Source organism: Xyrauchen texanus, chromosome 30 (assembly GCF_025860055.1).
Source record: "Xyrauchen texanus isolate HMW12.3.18 chromosome 30, RBS_HiC_50CHRs, whole genome shotgun sequence".
Taxonomy (NCBI): domain Eukaryota; kingdom Metazoa; phylum Chordata; class Actinopteri; order Cypriniformes; family Catostomidae; genus Xyrauchen; species Xyrauchen texanus.
Window position 1 is genome coordinate 33,049,088 of NC_068305.1, and position 23,512 is coordinate 33,072,599.

At 36.8% G+C, this 23,512-nt stretch overlaps 1 protein-coding gene across 2 annotated transcripts in view; it reads left to right on the forward strand.

The window, feature by feature from the left end:
* The window catches only part of LOC127623547 (atypical kinase COQ8A, mitochondrial), a 41,528-nt gene extending 19,709 nt beyond the window's left edge, over positions 1 to 21,819 (forward strand). The window contains exons 6-15 of one of the 2 annotated variants that reach the window (XM_052097928.1): positions 3,517 to 3,642; positions 6,895 to 6,980; positions 7,650 to 7,790; positions 8,318 to 8,399; positions 11,578 to 11,671; positions 14,172 to 14,313; positions 16,445 to 16,552; positions 16,722 to 16,787; positions 16,875 to 16,961; positions 20,170 to 21,818. In XM_052097928.1, coding sequence (XP_051953888.1) covers positions 3,517 to 3,642; positions 6,895 to 6,980; positions 7,650 to 7,790; positions 8,318 to 8,399; positions 11,578 to 11,671; positions 14,172 to 14,313; positions 16,445 to 16,552; positions 16,722 to 16,787; positions 16,875 to 16,961; positions 20,170 to 20,463 — 1,226 coding nt within the window. In that variant the 3' untranslated portion in view covers positions 20,464 to 21,818. Of the gene's footprint in view, positions 1 to 3,516; positions 3,643 to 6,894; positions 6,981 to 7,649; positions 7,791 to 8,317; positions 8,400 to 11,577; positions 11,672 to 14,171; positions 14,314 to 16,444; positions 16,553 to 16,721; positions 16,788 to 16,874; positions 16,962 to 20,169 lie in introns of both variants that reach the window. The other variant, XM_052097929.1, reaches the window with a different exon arrangement.
* The last annotated feature ends 1,693 nt before the right edge of the window (positions 21,820 to 23,512 follow it).

Here is a 23,512-nt window from a genome sequence, read left to right on the forward strand (position 1 = left end):
ATACAGTAATAATCAGCAGCATATAACACAATATTTTGCATAAAAAAAAAAAAAAAGAAGTGATTTCTTGCAAAGTCCCTTTAAGGCTGAACAGATGCTCAATTGAATCAGTGAATGATTTATGTGAACTAGTTCATTAACATGAACTGCTTAATTACTTCCTCTGTTTTATTGATATGTTCACAATATAATGTCACAAATGTAGCATGTTTTGGCACTGTGACACTACTTATTGAAAAATATACCTGGTAAATTAAAGCAATGGCAAAGCTGTCACGCTAAATGTAAATGTAAAGTTAGTAGCCTTGCTACTTTTCGTTAGTTACTCCCTAACTCTGGATACAGTTTTGGTTTTGTATTCTGTCCAATGCAATATCTGGGTCCTGAACCAAAACCAGTGCTTCATAGGTACAATTTCTATCAGAACCATGTATTGCTAATTATTTGGAAAAACCTTTTTGAAAAAGAATAATTGTATGTGTAGTTCTGTTTGGTGACACACTTCACCTTTTAAGTTCTAGACTGCACCAAGGGCTTTTGCTAATATTGCTCCATGTGTGTCATTAGTAGCTATGATAGGACTCTCTGGCCAGAGCTGTTTTAAATGTCTCAGTAAATCCAATACAGCTGGTGATATTCACTCAGAGACAGGTGAGCGTGATTGCTTTCATGACCCTCTGTGTTTGACTTGAAGCTGCTGGAGGATAATTGGACCAAAATGTTTATAGTGTTGACCGTTACAAAGTGCTCCTAAATTAGGCTACTGTCAAGGCTGAGACAAACTGAAAATATGTATATGTCTGTGAAATGTGTATGAAAAATGCCTATACAGGATTAAAATGTGTATTCCTGAAAGTTTGTGCCTCATACTTGAAATGCTTAACCCTGTTCGCTACTTGTGCATGTAAATATGCGCATGCCTCCCATCATCTGGGATCTGTTAGCTCAACATTAAATGTTCTTACGCCACAGAGAGGCTTCAGTCTGACCTGGCATATTTAAAGACAACGCATTTGCAGTGCATTTAACTTTGGTAGTATGACATTGCAGAAAAATAATGTAGGGCAGGACATGATTTAACTCTTGTGCTGTGTTCCTTATTGAAATGACTGACCCATTAAGATAGTTTATAAATTGATAATATATTATCACAAGACATTGCAATAGATCTTTTTATCAACTTCTTTTTTAGTAATCATGACACGTTTAAAAATATAATTATTTTTATTGATAGAATGATTAATTGAACGGAGCTTATACCGGGCCAGTGTGGATACTCCATGTTGATTGTTTTTTATATAATTACGTAATAAATGAATAACCACTTGCTTGATCTGAACAAAATAGGTGTTGTTTAAAGGCTAGAATCTGGACTTATCAATGCATATAGCTGATTCTATCAATTGTTAAATAATTATTTTTAATTTGCTGACAAATTAGAATAGTTTCATTATCATATGAAAATGTATCACAACAATTATTTTGAGAGTTGGTAAAACCATAGAAAATATGAGATGTGCCATGTGTTCTATATCATTGGAAAAGACTCCGTTAGTAGAATGCAATGAGCAAATTTGTTTTGACTCTGAGGCCATTAGTTTATGAAATTCCCACAGACACACACAAATATAATAAACAGAAGTGTCTTTTTATCACATTTTTCCTTATTACAACCCAAAACATGCATGTAACATATATTGTAACTTATAGCAGACTATCCTGATTCAAACGAGCCCAAAAGTTGATCTTGAAATATTCCTCAAAGAGTGTATGTGGTAAGAAAATGTCTTGCAGCACAAGAGAGTGCTCAACACTTTGTGTTTGTTTGTGTGTGTGTGTGTGTGTGTGTGTGTGGGTGGGTGGGTGTGTACGTGCATGCGTGCCTGCGCGGACATGTCCAAGGATAGAAAAAAAGAATAATCTTTTAGAAAAATGTGCATTCATGAATCATGCACAATAACACCAGGGACATTTATTTATAAAATAAATCCACTTTGATTTCATGTTGTCTTTAAATGCAATATTTTTCTCATGCACCACAAGCCCCTGTTGAACTTCTTTTTTTGTGGTTATGATGTTGCAATTTGACAAGACAACGGTTTTGACTTATCTTTACTTGGTTATAAAGTTTGGTGTTTTGGGTCTACACACTCCTCTTTTGACAATAATAACACTGCCTAACAAACGCAATCAGCATCACTAAAACGGGTGAAATTGTGATGTTGTAGTTATTGCAATTTTCTCTGAATTTGTGCATAGTTGAACTAAACCCATCTCTTGCAGGATATATCATAGTCTAAGAGACTCGATTTGGGCCATAAATCAATTTTGATCAAATGTGTAGGTGCTGTGTTTCACCTTTTGTAGGGCAGAACAACTGAAAGTGTTGTTGAAAAATGCTAAACAATCTTGCGACTGTTTTGAGACTTTGTTAGAGCAGTGAATAGTACATTCCTGTTACACTGGTTATTTGCAGAGATATTTCTTTGTTTGGCTGTCTTGTGTGGCTAACACAATAGTGGGTTTCTGTGTTGAGTTATGAAAACCTGGCTGTACATGGAATCTGACAGTACAAACGCTGTTCTGAGGACAACAGCTTGAAACATGAGCTCATCTATTTAGACACCAGACGTTCTAGATAATGATTACTTTTGACCTCATCAACACATCCAGAAATAGCCCAAACACTCACACAGTTAATGCAGATCTGTTGATCCTGATCTAACAGGTTGTGGAGTTTTGTTTACATGGAAGGGATTTGGCACAATTTACCTTTTTGTTGTAAGTGATGTATGCAGTACAGTGGGGTACAAGAGTCCACTAGTAAAAATGCTTCTATCGTGCAAATTTTCTCTATACAAATTATCTTATCTTGTAAAAATCTTTGTAAAACAAATGTCAGAGTACTTTGTGTGTGTGCAAAGCTGCAAACACACATCCACATATGTTCTCATCTAAATGATTGGGATACTCTTGAAAATGTAATATTTCTGTATTTTGTAGACTAATCCATTCATTTCAAGTGGCCGGTCATTTTTGACCGGGAACACAAATGTGAAGTAAAATAAAGCCAATAAAATTTAAAGATAATGCTTTAAATTTGGATTTAGTAAAAAAAAAACTATATGTTTTTTATATTGAGTCAAAATATAATTTTGTGGTAATCAACCAAATGCTGTCAATTGAGCTTAACTTCTATAGAACCTTGAATATTCTTTTAACATTGTTAATTCCACAAGTTTGTTCTTCAATTAGTGACCTAGAAATAGTGCAGAATTTAAAATATCTCTTATTTATTTTAATTCATAATGTTTCTTTGTTGTAAAATGTTCAAGATCCTAAAACTTGGTTTATTTCCAGGTTTAAATTAGACTTTAAATCTTAGATTTTCAATCTTGTGGTAGGCTTTTGGACCCCACTGCATACAAATTTGTCCCATTAGGCCTGACTATTCTGAACATTCTTGTCTAAATTATATTTTCAGTCAAAATTGTTGACAATTGTTATTTCATACAGGTGAAAAAAAGGCAGTTCTTGACAACAGCCCCTTCCTGTCAGAGGCCAATGCGGAGCGTATCGTCAGGACGCTGTGTAAAGTGCGTGGGGCGGCCCTCAAACTTGGTCAGATGCTCAGTATCCAAGGTAAGAGAATGCATTCTTCACCCCTGTGCCTTCTGTTTATGCTTAACAAATCACCACACTCACCCCTGTGCCTTCTGTTTATGCTTAACAAATCACCACACTCAACCAAGTCACCCTTCAAATGACCGTGACGTCCTCCATGACTTAAAGGGTTCATAACCCATAGCTGCTTGCCATGTCGAGGTGGTTGTAAGTCAGGGTCAAGCTCAAGTTTGGCTGGAACTGAAGAGTTTTTATTAGCTGATGATACGAGTGACACTTAAACAGCTTGCAGAATGGTGCAGGGTAATTGGAGATGAGGTTTATTTCCTATGAGAAATACAAACTTCTAAAGATAAAATAACCTTTTGTGTCCTTACAGTGTTGTTTTCCACACATCGGTGCACACCACTGTGTATGGATACTAAACTTTCTCTTTGCCGACAGTTCAGACAGGTTGGAGAGGTCTGTCACAATTTGTTTCTCATGATCTTAAAAACCCATGGCTATATTCATATCTGGCATGTCTACATTGGTTGCTATTGCAATAACTCTGCGCCAGTATGCAAAATATCAATATGGAGGGGAATGGAATAGAGATTTTTGCTTTTAACTATGCGTAGCTGTGGCGCTGGACTATGCCTTATGAGGCAGCTGCAGAGACGGAGGAGGCTGGCATGCATAATTTTATTTCATGCTGCCATCTCCGCCTGTAACATAGTTCAAAGCATTGTGTGGTCTAGACAGACTAGCAGTGACTGATGCACTTTTGTGGTAACCACCTTTGATGAAACGATGTGACTTCAGAATGTGCTTGTGAAGATTCCATTAATAATATCCTCAGCTAGGCCTACACTCCGCCACCACACAGCTTATTTCTGCCACCACTGCCAATGTGTTTCCCGCAACAACGCTTGACGTGCTTTATGTAGCGTGAAAAAGTGACATGCAACAAAAGCCACTTGAGATCTGGTCAGAGCAGTCAGACAGAAACAGACTTCCAGAAAACAGACTTCCAGAAAAGGATTTCAAACCACATATGAATGTAGCTTGAATTTCGAATTTCATGTGATTTTTGTTTGTTCAGACTTGCTAAATGACGGGATTCCAATCAGATGTGCTCAAAAATCAGATTTGGACTGACAGTCTGAACATACTTTAGTCCTAGATAATGCGATTTGTAGCTTGACTTTGTCCAGCATGGACTGTAAACATGTTAAATGGATCACAATTAGCCTCTTTGTTTTGAGCGTGCTCCGAAAGACAGATAGGACACGTGACGTGTATGACCGTCACTTCCTCAGCTGACGTCCTTCCTTCAAATACTCAAGTATGCATTGTGTTGCGTATTCTTGGACAGACAGAGCAAGACTCTAACTTGACTACCTGAAAACACGCTGTAGCTAAATTCAATAGTTAAAAGGTATTGGAACCCCGTTTATGAATTTCTTTTAAAAATGTAATTATAATTATTAAATTATTATTATTTTAATTTGGTTGAGAGAATACAGAGAGTGTGCACAGCTGTAATATAGGCAAATGTTGACTACATTTTTATAAAAAAAATTATTTAATAATCATATATTTTAGATCCTTAATTTTAGTCAATGCTTAAAGGCCGAAACATACTCTTCGCAAGTACGAGAAATTCGGGAATGGTGGCTCTCCTAGCGTTGTTGCGTTTCTAGATGTGTCAGAACGCAATTCATAACACAAAGCAAGTGCATGTATCAATTTTTACTTTTTCCACAAGGGGCGCTATAGCTAAAGTTATTGTTCGCTTCTACACAGGGTTTTCTCTTTCATGCCAGCCACTGTTTTGGCAGAGCAATAGTTTGAAGAGTTAAAGTCAATATATAGCAATTTCTATGAATAATAACACATCCAATTTAAATGGCAAAGACATTTGAAGATAACTCTATTGCCCCCTTGAGTACTGAGGTTTGTAAATGTCACAATAACGCAGGAAGCACGTTAAGCATGTTCAACCGGACCGCACTTTGGAAGTGTGTGGGCCAAGCGCTCATATTTGCACACGTCCACTCTTGTAAAGTAGCCTATGTTTCTAGTCCAATTACCATATTTCAGTTATTTTATAGTTTTGATGACTTTTCTATTATTCTAAAATTTGGAAAATAGTTATAATAATGAATAAGTAGATATCTCCCAACTTTTGACTGCATGAAAAAAAGACCATTCCTAGGACCTCAAGGCCTTGCCTGAGCTTTCTAGTTCATAACTCTTGAGAGTTGCCTGTCATGGCCTCACGCCCTTTGTATCTACTTCAGGCTGCACTGTCTAGCAATCTAGATTTAAGCATGATATCTCTGCATGATATTTCCAAACCTCTGCTGCTCATGCTCTGGACTCATGCACATTCTAATTCATTCCATAGAGACTGTCAGTATTGTTTTGGGATGCAGACATTGTTGGCATCGGCAAAGCTCAAAATAAGCCTGCAGCTGTGCCAGAAATTCGACCTTTAGGTTACGCTTTAGGAAGGTCTGGAAGGACTGCCTGGCTCACACTTGTCAGTGGTCACTGTACAAAAATATTGGACTGCAGAATGTTGCGATTGGCCATTTGGATTCAAGTATTCTAGAGAGCTGTAATTAACTGATATGAATTACTGAGACTATGTAGTAGCCCACATTTCCCAGGAGTTTATCAAATTAGAAAATGTGAAGTCATTAGATACATGTTGGTCAAAATCCGGGACCAGGGAAAAAAACATGGCAACAGTTTCTCTGTGGCAATGTAAAGATAGGCTTGTCTTTTTTTAAAGTTCGATATCATGTATATTTTGTGACTCACTTTGTGCTGGATTGCTGAAAGGTGCTATATATAGTAAATAAAGTTGTTGTTATTATTATTATGCATGTAGAAACCGTCTGTTGTAGTCATGGAAACATTCTAAATCTTCAACCCTCAAAGTCTTTAATGTAAACAAGGTGATTTTGCTCTCATTTGGTTTGGAATAAGCTGGTTGTTGTTTATTCAGGTCTCTCTCAATCTCTCTCTTTTTCCCTCTAGCTCCTTAAGACTTGTGAATGTTTACAGTGCTGTACATCTGTCACAGTTCCTTCCAGTGAAACCCTGTTTACTTGCACAGATTGACTGTACAGTGCAACTGTGGAAACCTGTAGCATGAAAAAGATTACAGATATAAGCAACATGAAATAAAAGTTTTGTATTGTAGAGCCTTTGCAACTAGATTAGATTTCCATTAAGTGCTTAATTTGAATTTGGTTGTGCATTTTGTTAATGTTTCAGATGATGCATTCATCAACCCACAACTGGCCAAGATCTTTGAGCGTGTCCGACAGAGTGCAGACTTCATGCCAATCAAACAGATGATGGTAAAAAAAAACAAGAATGATCTTCACTGACATTTTGTCTACTTGGTTTCCATGTACACATTATACAATAAAAAAAAAAACAATAATATATATATATATATATATATATATATATATATATATATATATATATATATTTTAGTGGCAAAATTGTAGTGGAAATGTCTGTAGGCGGTCTCAAATAATTTTTGAAACATTGGTAGAAATAATTTTCACAAACATAAATATCATAAAGTTTGTTTATGTCACTCTTATATTATTATAGTTTAAACATGTAATTTTATTTGTATAATGATTTTTTTATAGTTTGATATTGAATGTCTGGGTCTTGGAAGAGGCTAAACATTAAAATGTACTCATAAATACTTTTGAAAGAATAAGAAATAAATGGAGAAACTGGTAAAAGGTTTTTTAATATAGCATATATGTAGCTTCTTGGGGATAAGAAAGTTCCTGAAGTTAAAGAAACACCCAGATGTTTATGTATGTAATATGAAGATATGTTTTTAAACTATAAATGCAAGATTTCTATCATATTTTGTATATTTATATAATGCATCACATTCTTTAGTGTCTTTGAAGGGTATAATAAAGTTTTTACATTTATTAATTTGTTTATTTTTTATATTTATTCACATTTGCATGCATTATGTGGTTTACTCTGTGCAGAAAGCTCTGAGCAATGACCTGGGCCCCAACTGGAGAGATAAACTTGAGATGTTTGAGGAAAGACCCTTTGCCGCCGCCTCCATTGGACAGGTCCATCTGGCCAGAATGAAAGACGGTCGAGAAGTCGCCATGAAAATCCAGGTTGGTTGCAGGCTGTAAACGGCAGCAGTAGTCACTAACAGTACAATTATAGACTTCCTTCCTTATCAAATCCTAATACTTTAGAAGTGTCATTTTTAAATGGTGCAATCAAATGCCCTTAATAGGTTGATTTGTAACATCAACACCCTGAAGTCCAAAGAGCAATTTTGCTAACTGCTTGTACAAATGATAGCGATCTCAATGTTTATTATTAGATAACCTAAACCTATATGGACTTCTCTCCTTTCAACTTTTTATAGTAAAACAAACAGTTTTGAAATGTTAAATGAGTCAAACAAGTCCATGAAAAGGTATGCAGCGCAGGGTCATGGCTATTTAGCTGGAGGCCTGTTGTGGTATGTTTGTTTTCCTGCAACGGGCATCATGGCGGCCCCTGTGCTGTTCTGGTGAGCTCATCTAATGCACATCTTGCCCCGGACAGCTCTTATTGGTCTCTTGTTTGAACTTGTTTTGGCTTACAAAATGAATATTTTTGAAGCCAGTGCAATGTACTTTGTTTCCTACAGTATCCTGGAGTGGCCCAGAGCATCCACAGTGACGTGAATAACCTGATGACTGTCCTGAGCATGAGCAATGCCCTTCCTGAAGGTGATAACATCACTCATGTTTATTGATCTGACTTGTGCTCTGTCTCAATGCACATCATATAGATCAACGTCAGGATGTTCTGTAAATGGATGCTGTATAGTTGTTGTGACTACTTCTAAAAAAAACACCACTCACTTTAAAAATTGTGATGTTTTTCCATTTTGAAGGTTTAAAATTATTATTTTTAAAGTTATATTGAAGACTCCACATTTAATTTCTTAATTGGTATTTGTATCCTGTTTTCCAGTAAAAATATATAAACATTCTTAAAACAAGATAAATTTACTTGACAAGTAAAATAGCATAAGATATTAAGTCTTGTTTTCAGAGAAATCTGACAAAATTAAGTGAACTTTAGGCTTAAAACAATGAAAAAAATAGACTTTTCTTGTTTTAACCCTCCTTTGGCGGTCGGGTAATTTTTTACTCTGGAGAGTTTAGATAATAATTTTGAAATGCCACATACTTTTTAATGTGTAGCCAAACTTTGTGACTGTCAAGACTATTGAAATATACATAATAAGTGTGTGTGTGTGTGTGTGTGTGTGTGTGTGTGTGTGTGTGTGTGTGTGTGTGTGTGTGTGTGTGTGTGTGTGTGTGTGTGAGAGTGTGTGTGAGTGAGAGAGATAGAATGTGTGTGAGAGAGAGTGTGTGTGAGAGAGAGTGTGTGAGAGAGAGAGTGAGAGAGTGTGTGAGAGTGACTTAGTCACATAAGATGTTTAGCAAAAGCATTAGTCTTATCTAAAGTCGTATCTTTAGCTGTCGTATATCAATCGGTAATAAACATTTTAGACTCCCAAACATTCCTTCTGCAAATAGAACAGAAGAACAGGAAGCCCTGCAACAGAGGTGTGTGTCTATATATATATATATACTGCATGATGAACAGTCAGCGCCCCTGAAGCTTCGCACACGAGCTGTGTCATTGTTTAAACAGATGCCGCTGGTTACATTTTCAGGTGTCAGGAAAGGCTTTCAACCAAGCCACCAAACACATACCTTTCTAAACAACCAGGAGAGAGAAATGAAATAAAGCAGATACTTTGTTGGCCATTGTCAGAAATGTACTTTTTAGCTTAGCTTCCTGGAATTGATTTTCAGGGACTTTTTTAAACCTTAATGAGGGCATTCCAAGCCCCCCAACCATATAAAAAAAGCACAGTGTGTTGACTTTGTCAAATACCTTAGTTATACATTAAATTAATAAAATACAATAAAATGCTGAGTTGTTGACGGTGTTTTCTTTACATTCTTTGTTTTCAGAAGTTATTAATCTGTTTTATTATTATTAATTATACAACACCAATTCCGAAAATTTGGGACAGTATGGTAAATGCTAATAAAAATAAAAAGGAGTGATTTGTACATTTATATTCACCCTGTGCTTTATTGAAAGCACTATAACAACACATTATTTGATATTTGATCTTCTGAAGTATTGTTTTTTATATTTTTTTTTAATATACACTCATTTCAAATCAGACGATTGCAACCTGCTCATAAAGTTGGGGCAGTTTTTTGTTTAACACTATCACATCACCATTTCATTGTACTCTAATAACACTTAAGTGTTTGGACACTGAAGACTCAAGTTTAAGTTTAGCCAGCTGAATTTTCCCCATTCATCTATTATGGAGTTGTTTAGCTGTGCAATTACGGAGGCCTTCGTGGCTGTATTTTGTGCTTCATAAAGGAGTGGTGATGGCGTAGTTGGCTAAAGCACTAAACTGGTAAGCAGAAGGTTGTTGGTTCGAGCCCCACAGCCACCACCATTGTGTCCTTGAGCAAGGCACTTAACTCCAGGTTGCTCCGGGGGGGATTGTCCCTGTAATAAGTGCACTGTAAGTTGCTTTGGATTAAAGCGTCTGCCAAATGCATAAATATAAATATATAATATAATGCACCACAAGGTCAGGACTGCAGGCAGGCCAATCTGGCTCCCACACTCGGTTTATGCAGCCATGCACTTGTAATCCGGACAGTATATAATTTGGTGTTGTCCTGCTGGAAAATGTAAAGCTGTCCCGGGTGTGGATGGCAGCATATGTTGCTCCAAAATTTGTAAATTTCTTTCTGCATTAATAGTGACCTCACAGATGTGCAAGTTACCCATGCCATGGGCATTAACACACCCCCATACCATGACAGACACTGGCTTTTGGAACTGATGCTGACAACACCTTGGATGGTCCTTGTCCTCTTTGGCCAGGAGAACACAATGGCCCTTTTCCCCAAAATTAGGTTGTCAAAACACGATTTCACTGTTCTACTTTCCATCTAAGATGAGACCGAGACTTGAGAAGTTGGTGGCGCTTCTGGGCAGTGTTGATGTAGGGCTTCGGCTTTGCATGGGAAAGCCTGAACTTGCATCTGATGCAGCTGCAAATGGTGTTGAGCGACAAAGGTTTACCGAAGTATTCCATGTTATGATATCCATTACAGACGGATGAGGGTTCTTAAGATGGTGACTTCTGAGGGCTTGGAGATCATTTGCATTCAGAAGTGGTTTTCGTTCTTGCCCTTTACCCACTGAGATTTTAATGGATCCCTTGAATCTTGGGAGTGAAATGCCCAAAATCCTTCCAATTTATCTTTGGGGAAAATTGTTCTCAGTGCACTAGATTATTTGCTGACGTATCTGTTGGAAAATTGGCGAGCCTCGACCCATCCTTGCTCTTGAAGGACTAGACTTTTTTGGAGTCTCTTTATATACTATAACACGATTGTTATTTCATCACATTGTTATTTCAATTCGTCATATTGTTATTAGTCCTACATTGCCCCTCTCAACATTTTTGGAGCATGTTGCAATCATAGAGGAAGAATATTTATTTTTTGAGATCTGTATTTTGTAAAATAAAATCCATATTTGTGAACGTAATCTTTTAGAAAATAAGGAAACAATTATCTGTAGTGTTTTTGTCTCTTTCTGTGGCATTTTTATCCTGTGCCATGCTTAATTTCTGACCATGGTTGAGTGCAAAAATAGTTAAATTCACACATATTTCGTACATACTGCTGTAAGTATGCAAACTTTAAAGTATTGTGAGTGGCACCTTTTGGTGTATCAATTTATGCTCTAAAAGCGATCCACGTTTTAACTACATAGCGATACACAGTTGTTTATAGCTCATAACCTACTGAATCACCTTTGACTGTGTCTTGTGTGCCTGTGTAGGTCTGTTCCCGGAGCATTTGATGGATGTTATGCGACGCGAGCTGGTGCTGGAGTGTGATTACATAAGGGAAGCCAAGTGTGCTCGGAAATTCAAGTAAGTGAACCTAAAACAACCTCCTAGACCTTTTCTCTTTCTAATTCTGAGCATCATGTTTTTCAATCTAGCACTTTAATTCCACTATTTAATCATGGGCAGTCAATGGGATCATGGGAAATCCATTGTCTCTCAAAGGACATTTCAGGCTTTATTGTGCATGATATCAGAGCTAAATATAACAAAGCTCTGTCTGTAGTGTAATGACCTTTTGAAAGGTTTACGCAAGGCAAAAATGTACTTTACAAACTGCTCAGAATGCAGAATACACTTCTGTATCCTCACATAACATCTACTCTTGAGCTTTATGGCCTCAAAATTCAGGGCTGAAAATAACCACTTATCATTTTCAGACTAGCTTGTAGACCAGGGTTTGAATTACATGATCTAAAGGAACCGTTTGCGTGCTGACGGATTCTAAATATAGCAGAACTGGAAATAATAAACATTGACAACATGCTTTCAGGGTAACGCCACCCTGTACACTGTGCCTTGTCCCTGTCCTCTACCGGGGATCGTGTCTTGCAAAGGGAGCGTGAAGAATGACGCGTATGTTCAAAGAGAAAGATCTAGTTACATGTGTCTTTACCTTTGAGCAGACCAACGTGGGTTTGAAGTTGAAGGGTAACTTAAAGTAGCCACACTACTAATACTATTAAAGGGATAGTTCACCTAAAAAAGGGAAATCTGTTAGCACAGTCCCATTCTCATTTTGTTCCAAACCATATGACTTTCTGTCTTCCATGGAATTCAAGTACTTTGTTTTTGTTTTTTAATTTTTAAAGAATATCCGGGTTGCTCTTTTCCATATACTTAAGGTAATGGGTACTAGGGCTTTTAAAGGAATATTTTACCCAAAAATTATAATTCTCTCATAATTTACTCACCCTTATGCCGTCTCTAACATTTATGACTCTCTTATATTCTGTGGAACACAAATGAAGATGTGTTCATAGATGTATGATGTGTATATATACATACAATGCAAGTCAATGGGGTCCAAAACTTTCAAGCTCCAAAAGGACATAAAGGTAATCAAGTGATTTAATCCATGTCTTCAGAAGTGATACGATCGGTTTTGAATGAGAACAGACCAATATGTAACCCCTTTTTCATTGTAAATCTTGAAATCCGTAGTCTCCTTGGTGCAGACATGGTTTTTAAGCTTGATTACAGTTATTCTATCTATCTGTTTGTCACCCAAAATCGATCAGATTACTTCAGAAGACATGGATTTAACCACTTGAGTCGTATGGATTTCTTTTATGTCCTTTTTGAGCTTGGAAGTTTTGGACCCCATTGAATTGCATTGTGTGGATATAAAAACGTCAAATCTACTTCAAAAAAATATTTGTTTCTGCAGTAGAAAGAGAGTCATGTGAGTTTTAGACTGTAGAAGGGTGAGTAGATAATATAATTATCAGTTTTAAACTTCCTTTAAGTTCCACAATGACATCAACTTCATAATTACAGTTTCATAAACCAGGTCCATATGACTCATGTGCTATTTTTCAAGTCTTCTTGACAATATTATATTCCATACAATAGCTTTGTGTGAGCAACAACCTGAAATGTAGTTGTACGTGTTTGGAACGAGAGTCAGTAAATGCTAATAGAACTGTCATTATTGAGTGAACTATTCCTTTAATACAACAGCAATGCTATAAAATAATGCTTGTACTACATTTTGGCAGAGTCTATAGTAGTGTAGCATTAAAAAAAGGCAGTTTTCTGTGCGTTTTTATTTACTTATTTTGTTGTTACATTGTACTGCAGCCTTACAGTTGAGTGAACTGATCCAATCAGATGCACCCCTCTAGAATATCTTTTCTCAAATAGCATCAGGAAGTCAAATTGATTTTATTGAATTGACTCGTTTGGACTATTGAACTGGTTAAAAAAAATTTAAACATTTGAGTTGCCACTCAATAGTGTTTTGCATAAGTCCCTGCACAGCATTTTACATAGTCTTTATTTTGTAGTGTGTTTGGCTTTATTAGTTGTAATTTGAGAAAATCTATGCATTCATGTTTTAATGCTGTCACCCTAATTGAGATCTGGATCTGATGTTTTTTATTATTGCCACCTTTATTGACATACATGTAGGCTAGTTGGTTTCTTTTTGTTATTAACTTGTAGCATAGCTAGCTACTTTTTCAAAAGGGTAGCTTAACTGTAGTTTAACTGCTTTTCAATTTTGAGCATCTTGTAGCTTTACAGTTTAAATGTAACTGACAGAACACAGCAGCTGACCCACATGAAAACGTCAATGCCTCGTTGTGTTTAGGCTTTGTGAGACAAGCAAATGACTGGGTTAAGTTTTTTTTGTCTCTGTCCTGTGGTCTGGTATCCTGACATCCTCATACTCTGGGATTAGCATCACAGCTTTTCCCTCTTCCTACAAATCATACATCTGTGTGTTCATCAGCACGTTCTGTGGAGCACGTGCAAAGTGGCATGCTTGTGTACAGTGACTCAGAAGTTCTGTGGTTTTTGGCAGGGAACTTTTGAAAGATCACCCCTTCTTCTACGTGCCAGATGTAATTGACGAACTCAGCAGTCAGCACGTCCTCACCACCGAGCTGGTGCCGGGATTTCCCCTGGATCAGGCTGAGGGGCTATCACAAGATCTCAAAAATGAGGTATTCATGGAGATCCTGGCTAATTAAAACTGCTTTGGCATTGAATTAAATAATCTAGATTCACACATTTGATTCATGTATTGGCCACTGCAAAGTAATTTATCACCATCAATTCGTACAGTATTTGTCACTTAATATTTTTAAGACTTTTATAGGTTTGAAATGTAGGTCAAGCCAATTAATCTATAAAATCAAAATAACAAAATATTGAAATTGGATTATGAATTGGTCCTTATCCACATGGGCATGAAACATAGGCTGCTTAAAAAAAAAAAAAGTAGGATATAGTACATTTGAGTTTTCCTACAGTTGTCCAAATAAATAAGTACCAAATATATTCAGTGGGATCCAATAGTGTACACTGAAAACTATATTTAAAATAGAGGTCAACCAATAGTGGATTATGCTGATACCGATAGCTAAGGCGGAAAGGGCTGATAACTGAATAATCAGTCAATTGATTTATAGGATGTTCCTTATTGTGTCCTAATTCTTAAGATTTCCTTATTGTGATGGACTGATAGAGTAGAGTCAAAAATGAATAAAATCCCAGATGCAGTTTATTGCTTAAACAAGATTTGGTGCATAATGTGGGTCTTTTACTATAAAGTAGCCCAAAACGCACCACTAACTCTTATTTTGAAATCACGGAGACTTTGCTCTGTTACAGTGCTCTAATTCATTTGCCAAATTAAGCTTTTTAGAGCCGTGTGTGTGTGCGTGCATGAGACTTAGTCACATAAGATGTTTAACAAAAGCATTTGTCTTATCTAAAGTCATATCTTTAGCTGTAGTGTGTCAATAGGTAATATACATTTTAGACTCCCAAACATTCATTCTGCAAATAGAATAGAAGAACAGGGAGCCCTGCAACAGATGGCATGGCCCCCACTGAACATCAAGGCAGTCTGAAATTACATGAAGAGACAGAAGCAATTGAGACTAAATAGATAAAAGAAATGTGGCAAATTCTCCAAGAAGCTTGGAACATCCTCTCTGCCAACAACCAAGAAGAACTGTGTCATTTCCGATAAAAGATACTTCCAAAAAGCAACTATCATCTCCAATTAATCAGTAAAACGTTATATTAGTCAACTATATTTAGACATGAAAATAAAGTTTAAGGATTTGGAAAAATTATGATAATGTTTAAAAAAAAAAAAGAAGTTATGTTAAATTATTGACAAATATATAAGATTATGCACTATGCACTAGGTCACAAATTAAATGTTAGCAAATGTGTGACACTGACATTGTTAACTCGGGTCAGATTACCTTGCTTCCATTGAAGCACACAGGATGCTCTTTGGAACATTCTCAAATGCAAAAAACATAACTGGGAAAACATGAATCATCTAGTTTTCCACAAACTATTGGAGTCCATGCTTGATTTTACACTATCAGTTATGCAAAAGAGGGGCATACCAAATACTAAAATTCTGAAATGTTAATTTTTTTTAATTCAGTGTTATTGTGATCATATAATGTGTAATGAAAGAACATTTTAGAAAAATGCAAGATAGAAGCATTTTAATTTTGGACTTTTGTATGCTACTGTAAACTATTGGCAAGTTCTACAAGTATAGGCATGTTATAATTTGGTGTGGCATTAGGCCACAAAGTGTTCTATGAAGAATAAGTCTCAAATGTACTCTGCAAAAGATGAAAGCCAGTAATCTCCTGGAGCACTATCACCACCATGTGGTGACTTTATTTTTTTTTTTCATTATTAGGGTATGTTGTATAAGTATGTTGAAGGTGGAAAAAAGGCTATGGCCATACAAAAAAAAAGAAGAAGAAAAAAGAAAAGGAGTTTAGGAGTGAAGTTTCAAATAAATCAACCCACCCAGGCTCTTAATAGTGGAAATGGTGCATGTTGATGTAAAAGAAGACAATAAATATGATTTGAAACTGTTAAACAAACCATACAAGTACGATTTAAAGGTTCAGTGGTCTACTATGGTATGTTGTTTGTAAATATTGGATTAGAACGGCCTTATGTTTTAGTTGCATTAGGCTGATGAGGTTAAACTAAGTACTACATTAAACTGGTTCATACGTAAATACTCTGAATTTAAAGTTGTCCACTACAGCTGTAGTAACCAGACTCTTTTTTTTTATTGATGGTCAGATCTGCGAGAACATCTTGATCCTGTGTCTGAGAGAGCTGTTTGAGTTCAGATACATGCAGACTGACCCCAACTGGTCCAATTTCTTTTACGATCCACAAACTCACAGGGTAAGGAGTGATCTTTCCTAGTGGATTCTTTAAAAATGCTGTGCAGACATGTTTTCATTGTGCTTTTTCTCTTTACACTGCAAGTCAAAAGTTTAGCTTTTTTATATAGTGTTTTGGCTTAAGCTCTCAAATAGATTTTTGAGTAATGAAGCTCTTCCTCAATCCACAGGTTGCTCTGCTGGACTTTGGTGCAACAAGAGGGTTTGATGAAAGTTTCACGGATCTTTATATCGAGGTAAATATATCCAAGTGAACATAAGCATTAATTTAAATATAATGTATTTTTCTTTATATTTATGTTGTATCTTTCATTTTATACCAGGTCATCAAGGCAGCAGCAGATGGTAATAGAGAAGGTGTGCTAAAGCAATCCATAGACATGAAGTTCTTAACTGGTTATGAGTCTAAGGTAGGAACATACAGTAACCCCTGGTGTCTGTGTTTTAGGTAGCAAATAATAGAGATAGAAAGTATTGCAAAAGTATTTGCAAAAGTATTAAGACCCCTGAAAATTCTCTCATATTACTAAATTACAAATGGTACACTGAAATTTCATTCTGATTGATATTTTATTTTAAAACACTGAAACTCAATCAATTATTGTAAGGTGACATTTTTTTTTTTTGTTGTGAAATATTTTTATGAAATATAAAAAACGGAAATATTTGTATTTAACCCCCACACATTAATATTTGTTCAAGCCACTTTTGCTGCAATAACTGCTTTAAGTCTTTTGCAGTACATATGTACCAGATTTGCACACAGTGACGAAGTGATTTTGGCCCATTCTTCTCGGCAGATTTGATCCAGGTTGTTCAGGTTGGTTGGGTGATGCTTGTGGATTTTCAACTAGTGCCACAGATTCTCAACAGGACTGAGATCAGGACTTTGACTGGGCCACTGTAGGACATTTATCTTTTTGTTCTTGAGCCACTCCAATGCTGCTTTGACCTTGTGCTTGGGATCATTGTCATGCTGAAAGGTGAATTTCCTCCCAAGCTTCAGTTTTTTAGCAGACTGAAGCAGGTTCTCTTGCAGTATTTCCCTATATTTTGCTCCATCCATTCTTCCTTCAATTCTAACAAGATACCCGGTCCCTGCTGATAAGCATCCCCACAGCATGATGCTACCAACACCATACTTCACTGTATGGATTGTGTCTCTTGAGGCATAGGAAGCGTTAGGTTTGCTCCACACATAGTGCTTTGAGTTTTGGACAAAAAGCTCTATCTTGGTCTCATCTGACCACAAAACCTTCTCCCATATCGCAGCTGGGTCACTCATATACTTTCTGGCAAACTCCAGGCGTGCTTTCATATGGTGCTTTTTGAGTAATGGCATCTTTCTTGCCAGCCTCCCATACAGGCCACCGTTATGCAGTGCTCTTGATATGGTTGACTGGTGCACCATTACTCCACTCCCAGCCACCGAACTCTGTAGCTCCTTCAAAGAGTTTGTTGGCCTCTCTGCGGCTTCTCTCACAAGTTTCCTTTTTGTTAGAGCGCTGAGTTTTGAGGGATGGCCTTTTCTTGGCAGTGCCTGGGTGGTGTGGTGCAGCTTCCACTTCCTGATTATTGATCCAACTGTGCTCACTATGATATCCAAATATTTGTATATTATTTTGTACCCTTTCCCTAATCTATGCATTTTTATTACTTTATCTCTAACTTCTGTGGAATGCTCGTTGCTCTTCATTTTCTTTCAGATTCACAGCCTGACCAGTGATCCTTCAACAATGGGTTTTTTATTCAGAAAATGTGATTGCAACTTTAATGATTCACAGGTGGATGCCAGTGGTAAAATAACTGTGTCCTCGTTAGGGCAATTTCTTTAATCCGTGTTGCCTGGCAGCTTCCATAGCACAAGGGTTGAATACTTATGCAAGCAAGATATTTAAGATTTATATATATATATATATATATATAAAGGGCGGCACGGTGGTGCAGCGGTTAGCACTGTCGCCTCACAGCAAGAAGGTCGTGGGTTCAAACCCTGGTTGCCCCGGCCTTTCTGTGTGGAGTTTGCATGTTCTCCCCGTGTCTGCGTGGGTTCTCTCCGGGTACTCCGGCTTCCTCCCACCATCCAAAAGACATGCAGGCTAGGTTAATTGGTGTCTCCAAAAAAATTGCCCTAGGTGTGGATGTGGATGTGGAGGTGAGTGTGAGTGTATGTCTGTCTATGTGTGGCCCTGCGATGGACTGGCGACCTGTCCAGGGTGTCCCCCGCCTTTCGCCCAATGTTAGCTGGGATAGGCTCCAGCCCCCCGCGACCCTGTACACAGGATAAGCGGTTGACGATGGATGGATATATATATATATATATATCCAAACCTAAAACCAATGTCACCTAACAATAATTGATTTTGAGTTCCAGTATTTTAAATTAAAATGTCAAGCAGAATGAAATTTCATTGCACCATTTGTAATTTAGTAATGTGTATTACAATATGAAGGGGTCTGAATAATTTTGCAAGGCACTGTATGTATGTATATATATATATATATGTATATGTATATGTGTGTGTTTACCAAATAGGACATTTCAAAAGGCAATCAGATAAAATAATGTTCTTTTTTTAATGTATTGTTTGCATAAATTATTAGACTTGACTTAACAGTCAAAGATGCTTAAGGGGATACTTCACCCAAAAATTACAAATTCTCTCATAATTTAATCAACCTCATGCAATCCCAGATGTGTATGACTTTTTTCTTCTGCAGAACACAAATTAAGATTTTTAGAAGAATAGCTCTGTAGGTCCATGTAATGCAAGTGAATGATGATTCAAACATTAAAGCTCCAAAAACCCATAAGGGCAGCATAAAAGTAATCCCTAAGACTCTAGTGGTTTGATCCATGTCTTCTGAAGTGATATGATTGGTTTTGAACAGACTAAAATGTAACTTCTTTTTTTTTTCTCTATAAATCTTGACATCAGCCGTCTCCTTGGTGATCATGATTTCAAGCTTGATTACACTTCTTAGGCATCCCTGTGCATGTGTCAAACACCTAGGAAGATTAATCGAGCTTGAAATCATGATCGTGCCTACAAAATACAGCAAGATGTTCAGTGAAAAAGGAGTAATATTTTGGTTTGGTGTCACCCAAAACTGATTAGATCAATTCAGAAGACAGAGTCGTATGGATTACTTTTATGCTGCCTTTATGTGCTTTTTGGAGCTTCAATGTTTTGGTCCCCATTCACTTGCATTCTATGGACCTACAGAGCTGAAATGGACTTCTAAAAATCTTAATTTGTGTTCTGCAGAAGAAAATAAGTCATACACATCTGAGATGGCATGAGGGTCAGTAAATTATGAGAATTTTCATTTTTGGGTGAACTATCCCTTTGCGTGAGTTGTTTCAAAAAAAGCAAGTAGCTTTTCAAGTTTACCAGACATAGCCCAAACATTATTTTGCAGTTTTTTTTATTTCAAAAGATTAAGTGAAGATCTTAGTGTGCAATATTAGAGAAATATAACAATTAAAAATGTATTCTGCATATTGTTATTGTTCACTTAAAAATATTTGGCCTCAGTCATAAAAATCTAGTATGTCAGTCAATCTCTATACATAAGACATAAGGAATGCTAATATTACCTCTTCTCTTCATCCAGTCAATGGTAAATGCCCATGTGGATGCAGTCATGATCCTGGGTGAGGCCTTTGCTTCTGAGAAGCCCTTTGACTTTGGAGCGCAGAGCACCACAGAGCGCATCCACAACCTCATCCCTGTCATGCTAAAACAGCGGCTTATCCCACCACCAGAGGAAACGTATTCACTGCACCGCAAAATGGGTGGTTCTTTCCTCATCTGCTCCCGCCTCAATGCTAAGCTATGCTGCAAGAACATGTTCGACAAGGCCTATAGCAATTACTGGAGCAATCACCAGAAAGGACCAAGACAGTGACAGACAATATATCCAGCAAATCATAGCTCAGAGTGTCAGGGCTTCACAAGGATGAAACTTGGATAATGCTTTGGCCAATTACTCGAATGTAAACAGATTGCACTTGTCCTGACTGATGAACCCTACCATTCATACACTTTTTTTTTTTTTGTTTGGTTGTTGTGGTTTTTTTCTTTGCGTCCATTTATGGGAAATAATATCCATGATTATCCATGGTCATGCTGTGCTATTTAAATGGATAAATCTATGTGCCTATGGAATCTTATAACCAAGAAAATGTGGTTATTCATCAGGCATAGAGATTTTAAAAGTTACGATTGGCTTTAGAAAGCTGAACATTTCATAACCAAGCCAACAGTATTTCTGGATTGCTGGACTACTTTTGATAGCTGATTCATAGCTGCACCTTCCCTCATTCGGAGATCAGAAATCTGTGCCGGTTTGTTCAAGGGACACATAGATGCACCTGCTACAGTCACATAAGGTAGTACCTATGTAGATAGGTTACAAGGTTTTTCTCTGTTCAGTCATGTAGTATACACTGCTGGGCTTGTTTGTTTTAGCCCCTATAACACAGTATGTCATAAGTGCATTTTAAAAAGCCAGGATATTATTAATGATGGGATGAGGTATCACTTCTAAGATGTGTGAAATGTACATGAATTTAAATGTGCCTAGAGGAATCAGGGTGAAAACTACAAGAAAGTATTGTTCAGTCGTCTCATAATGGCTTCATATCAGAGTTTTGACTATTCTGCTATTGGCATTCTTACTAAACATTGTGATAAATCTGAAAAAAATTATTAAATCTTTTGAAATAAGACACCAGTCCATAATGTTTATTGGCAGCATGTTGTTTAATGTCATATAGCCATACAGCATCAAGTGAAATAGTAATGTGCAGATATAACATGCTGGTAGTAAAACAAGCCATGATTCATCATGGATAAAGCTTTTAAAGACATGCAAGTACCAATGTACTGGAGCAAAACAGACTGAATTTTAATGATTGCTTGGTCATTCGTGGGACACTTTAAGAGACCCTTAGCTGTGTCATGGAAAAACGTGCACATGTTCCACAATGTTTGCTGAAGATGTTGAGTTTGAGCTGGGTCCCACATAGTTAGGATTGAATCTATGATGCATCACCACTAGAACTCCTATTTAGAAATCATTTTTGAAAAAGGTCTAATTCACACTATTCACAAAGTTCCCACATCTTTTGACCGATGATTTTCTGCATGACTTTTTCAAGTGTAACTTAAAACTACTATTCACTATTGTAATGTCTATGACTTCCATAAATTCAGAATATTATTAAAGGAACAGTTCACCCAAAACTGAAAATTCTCATCATTTATTCACCTTTATGCCCTCCCAGATGTGAATGACTTTCTTTCATCTGCTGAACTCGCATTGAGATATTAGGAAGAATATCTCGGCTCTTTTAGTCCATACAATGCAAGTGAATCAGTGCCAACATTTTGAAGTTCCAAAAATCACATAAATCAGCATAAAAGTCATCCATAAGACTCCAGTTGTTAAATCTATATCTTCAGAAGAGATATGATGGATGTGGGAGAGAAACAGATCACTTTCACATTCTTGTGTTTTTGATGATTCACATTCTTAATGCATACTGCCCCCTACTGGGCAGGGAGAAGAATTAAGTAAATACAATTTAAAAAAAAGACTTAAATAATTATCTGTTTCTCACCCACACCTATCATTTCGCTTCTGAAAATATGGCTTAAAACAATTGAGTCGTATGGATTACTTTTATGATGCCTTCATGTGGTTTTTAGAACCCATTCACTTGCATAGTATGGGCCTACAGAGCTGAGATATACTTCTAATAAACATTGTGTTCTGCAGAAGAGAGAAAGTCACATCTGGGCTGGCATAAGGGTGAGGACATTTCAGACAATCAGAATTTTAAAATTCCCTGATATCTCAAGGTTGCCTATTACTGTGGGAACCCAGTTTTTTGCATTTTACACAGTTGATGCCAAGTTGGTCCCCCAGCATAACCTAAAGTTAAGGGCTAACTTCACCCAAAAATACAACATCTGCCATCATTTATGTACCATCACATCATTCCAAACGTGTAAGACTTTATTCCTTCCATGAGAAAATTTGAGGAATGTTGCTGTTCTTTTCCATACAATAAATTGTAGGGGGAACTGAAGCAGCCAAAAAATCTGCATCTCCTCTTTGGGTTTGGAACAAAATTAGGGTGAGTGCATGACAAAAAATTTAAGTTTTGTGCAAATGAAGTGCATTCCATAAAGACAAGTTCGTTATTAGTGACTGAATCAACATTGTTTATAGGTTTGTTCCTTAAACAATATAAATAACAGTAACAATAGTTTTAGACTTTACCTGGGATTTTCTTCAGTGCTTCTTCAATGTCAGTTCCAATCCGCGATGCCACTGGACCGAAGACAAGCATCAACTCACAGTCCCATATTGCTCTTTCTGTAACTCCATTCAGCTGCACAAGAATTTGCTTGAGTCAGCTCCAAAGGTTTGGCTGCAAACAAGTGGTTGCACACTCACTGAAGGTTCTGCTAAAGAAAAATTAGGAAATACTTTTTTTAGGTGGGAATGTTATGAAAAGGAAATATTCTAATGCATTATTTTTTATAACAATTATTTTTAATTGTTGCTAAAAGAGCTCTGTGTGGATGGAGAATTCAAATCAATTTGTCCACAACTTGGACATTTTCTGCCACTTGAAGCTGCTTCTGTATTCCAGTCTTTTTTAACTGATGCCTCCATTGGACTATTTAATACATCGATAGAAAAAAGGTTTATTTGACATGCCAAGCAGTTTCCACGGAGTAAAAATCAGTACAACAATGCACCCATTCAAAGCAATAAATGTAACATGGTTATATGTGACTGCATGTGACAACATGAAACTCCATACCATTTTAATGGGGCAATAAAAATATATATAGAGCTTGCAATTTAAAGGTATGCAATTTACAAAGTAGGTTCAAATACATGCGATGGACTGGCGACCTGTCCAGGGTGTCCCCCGCCT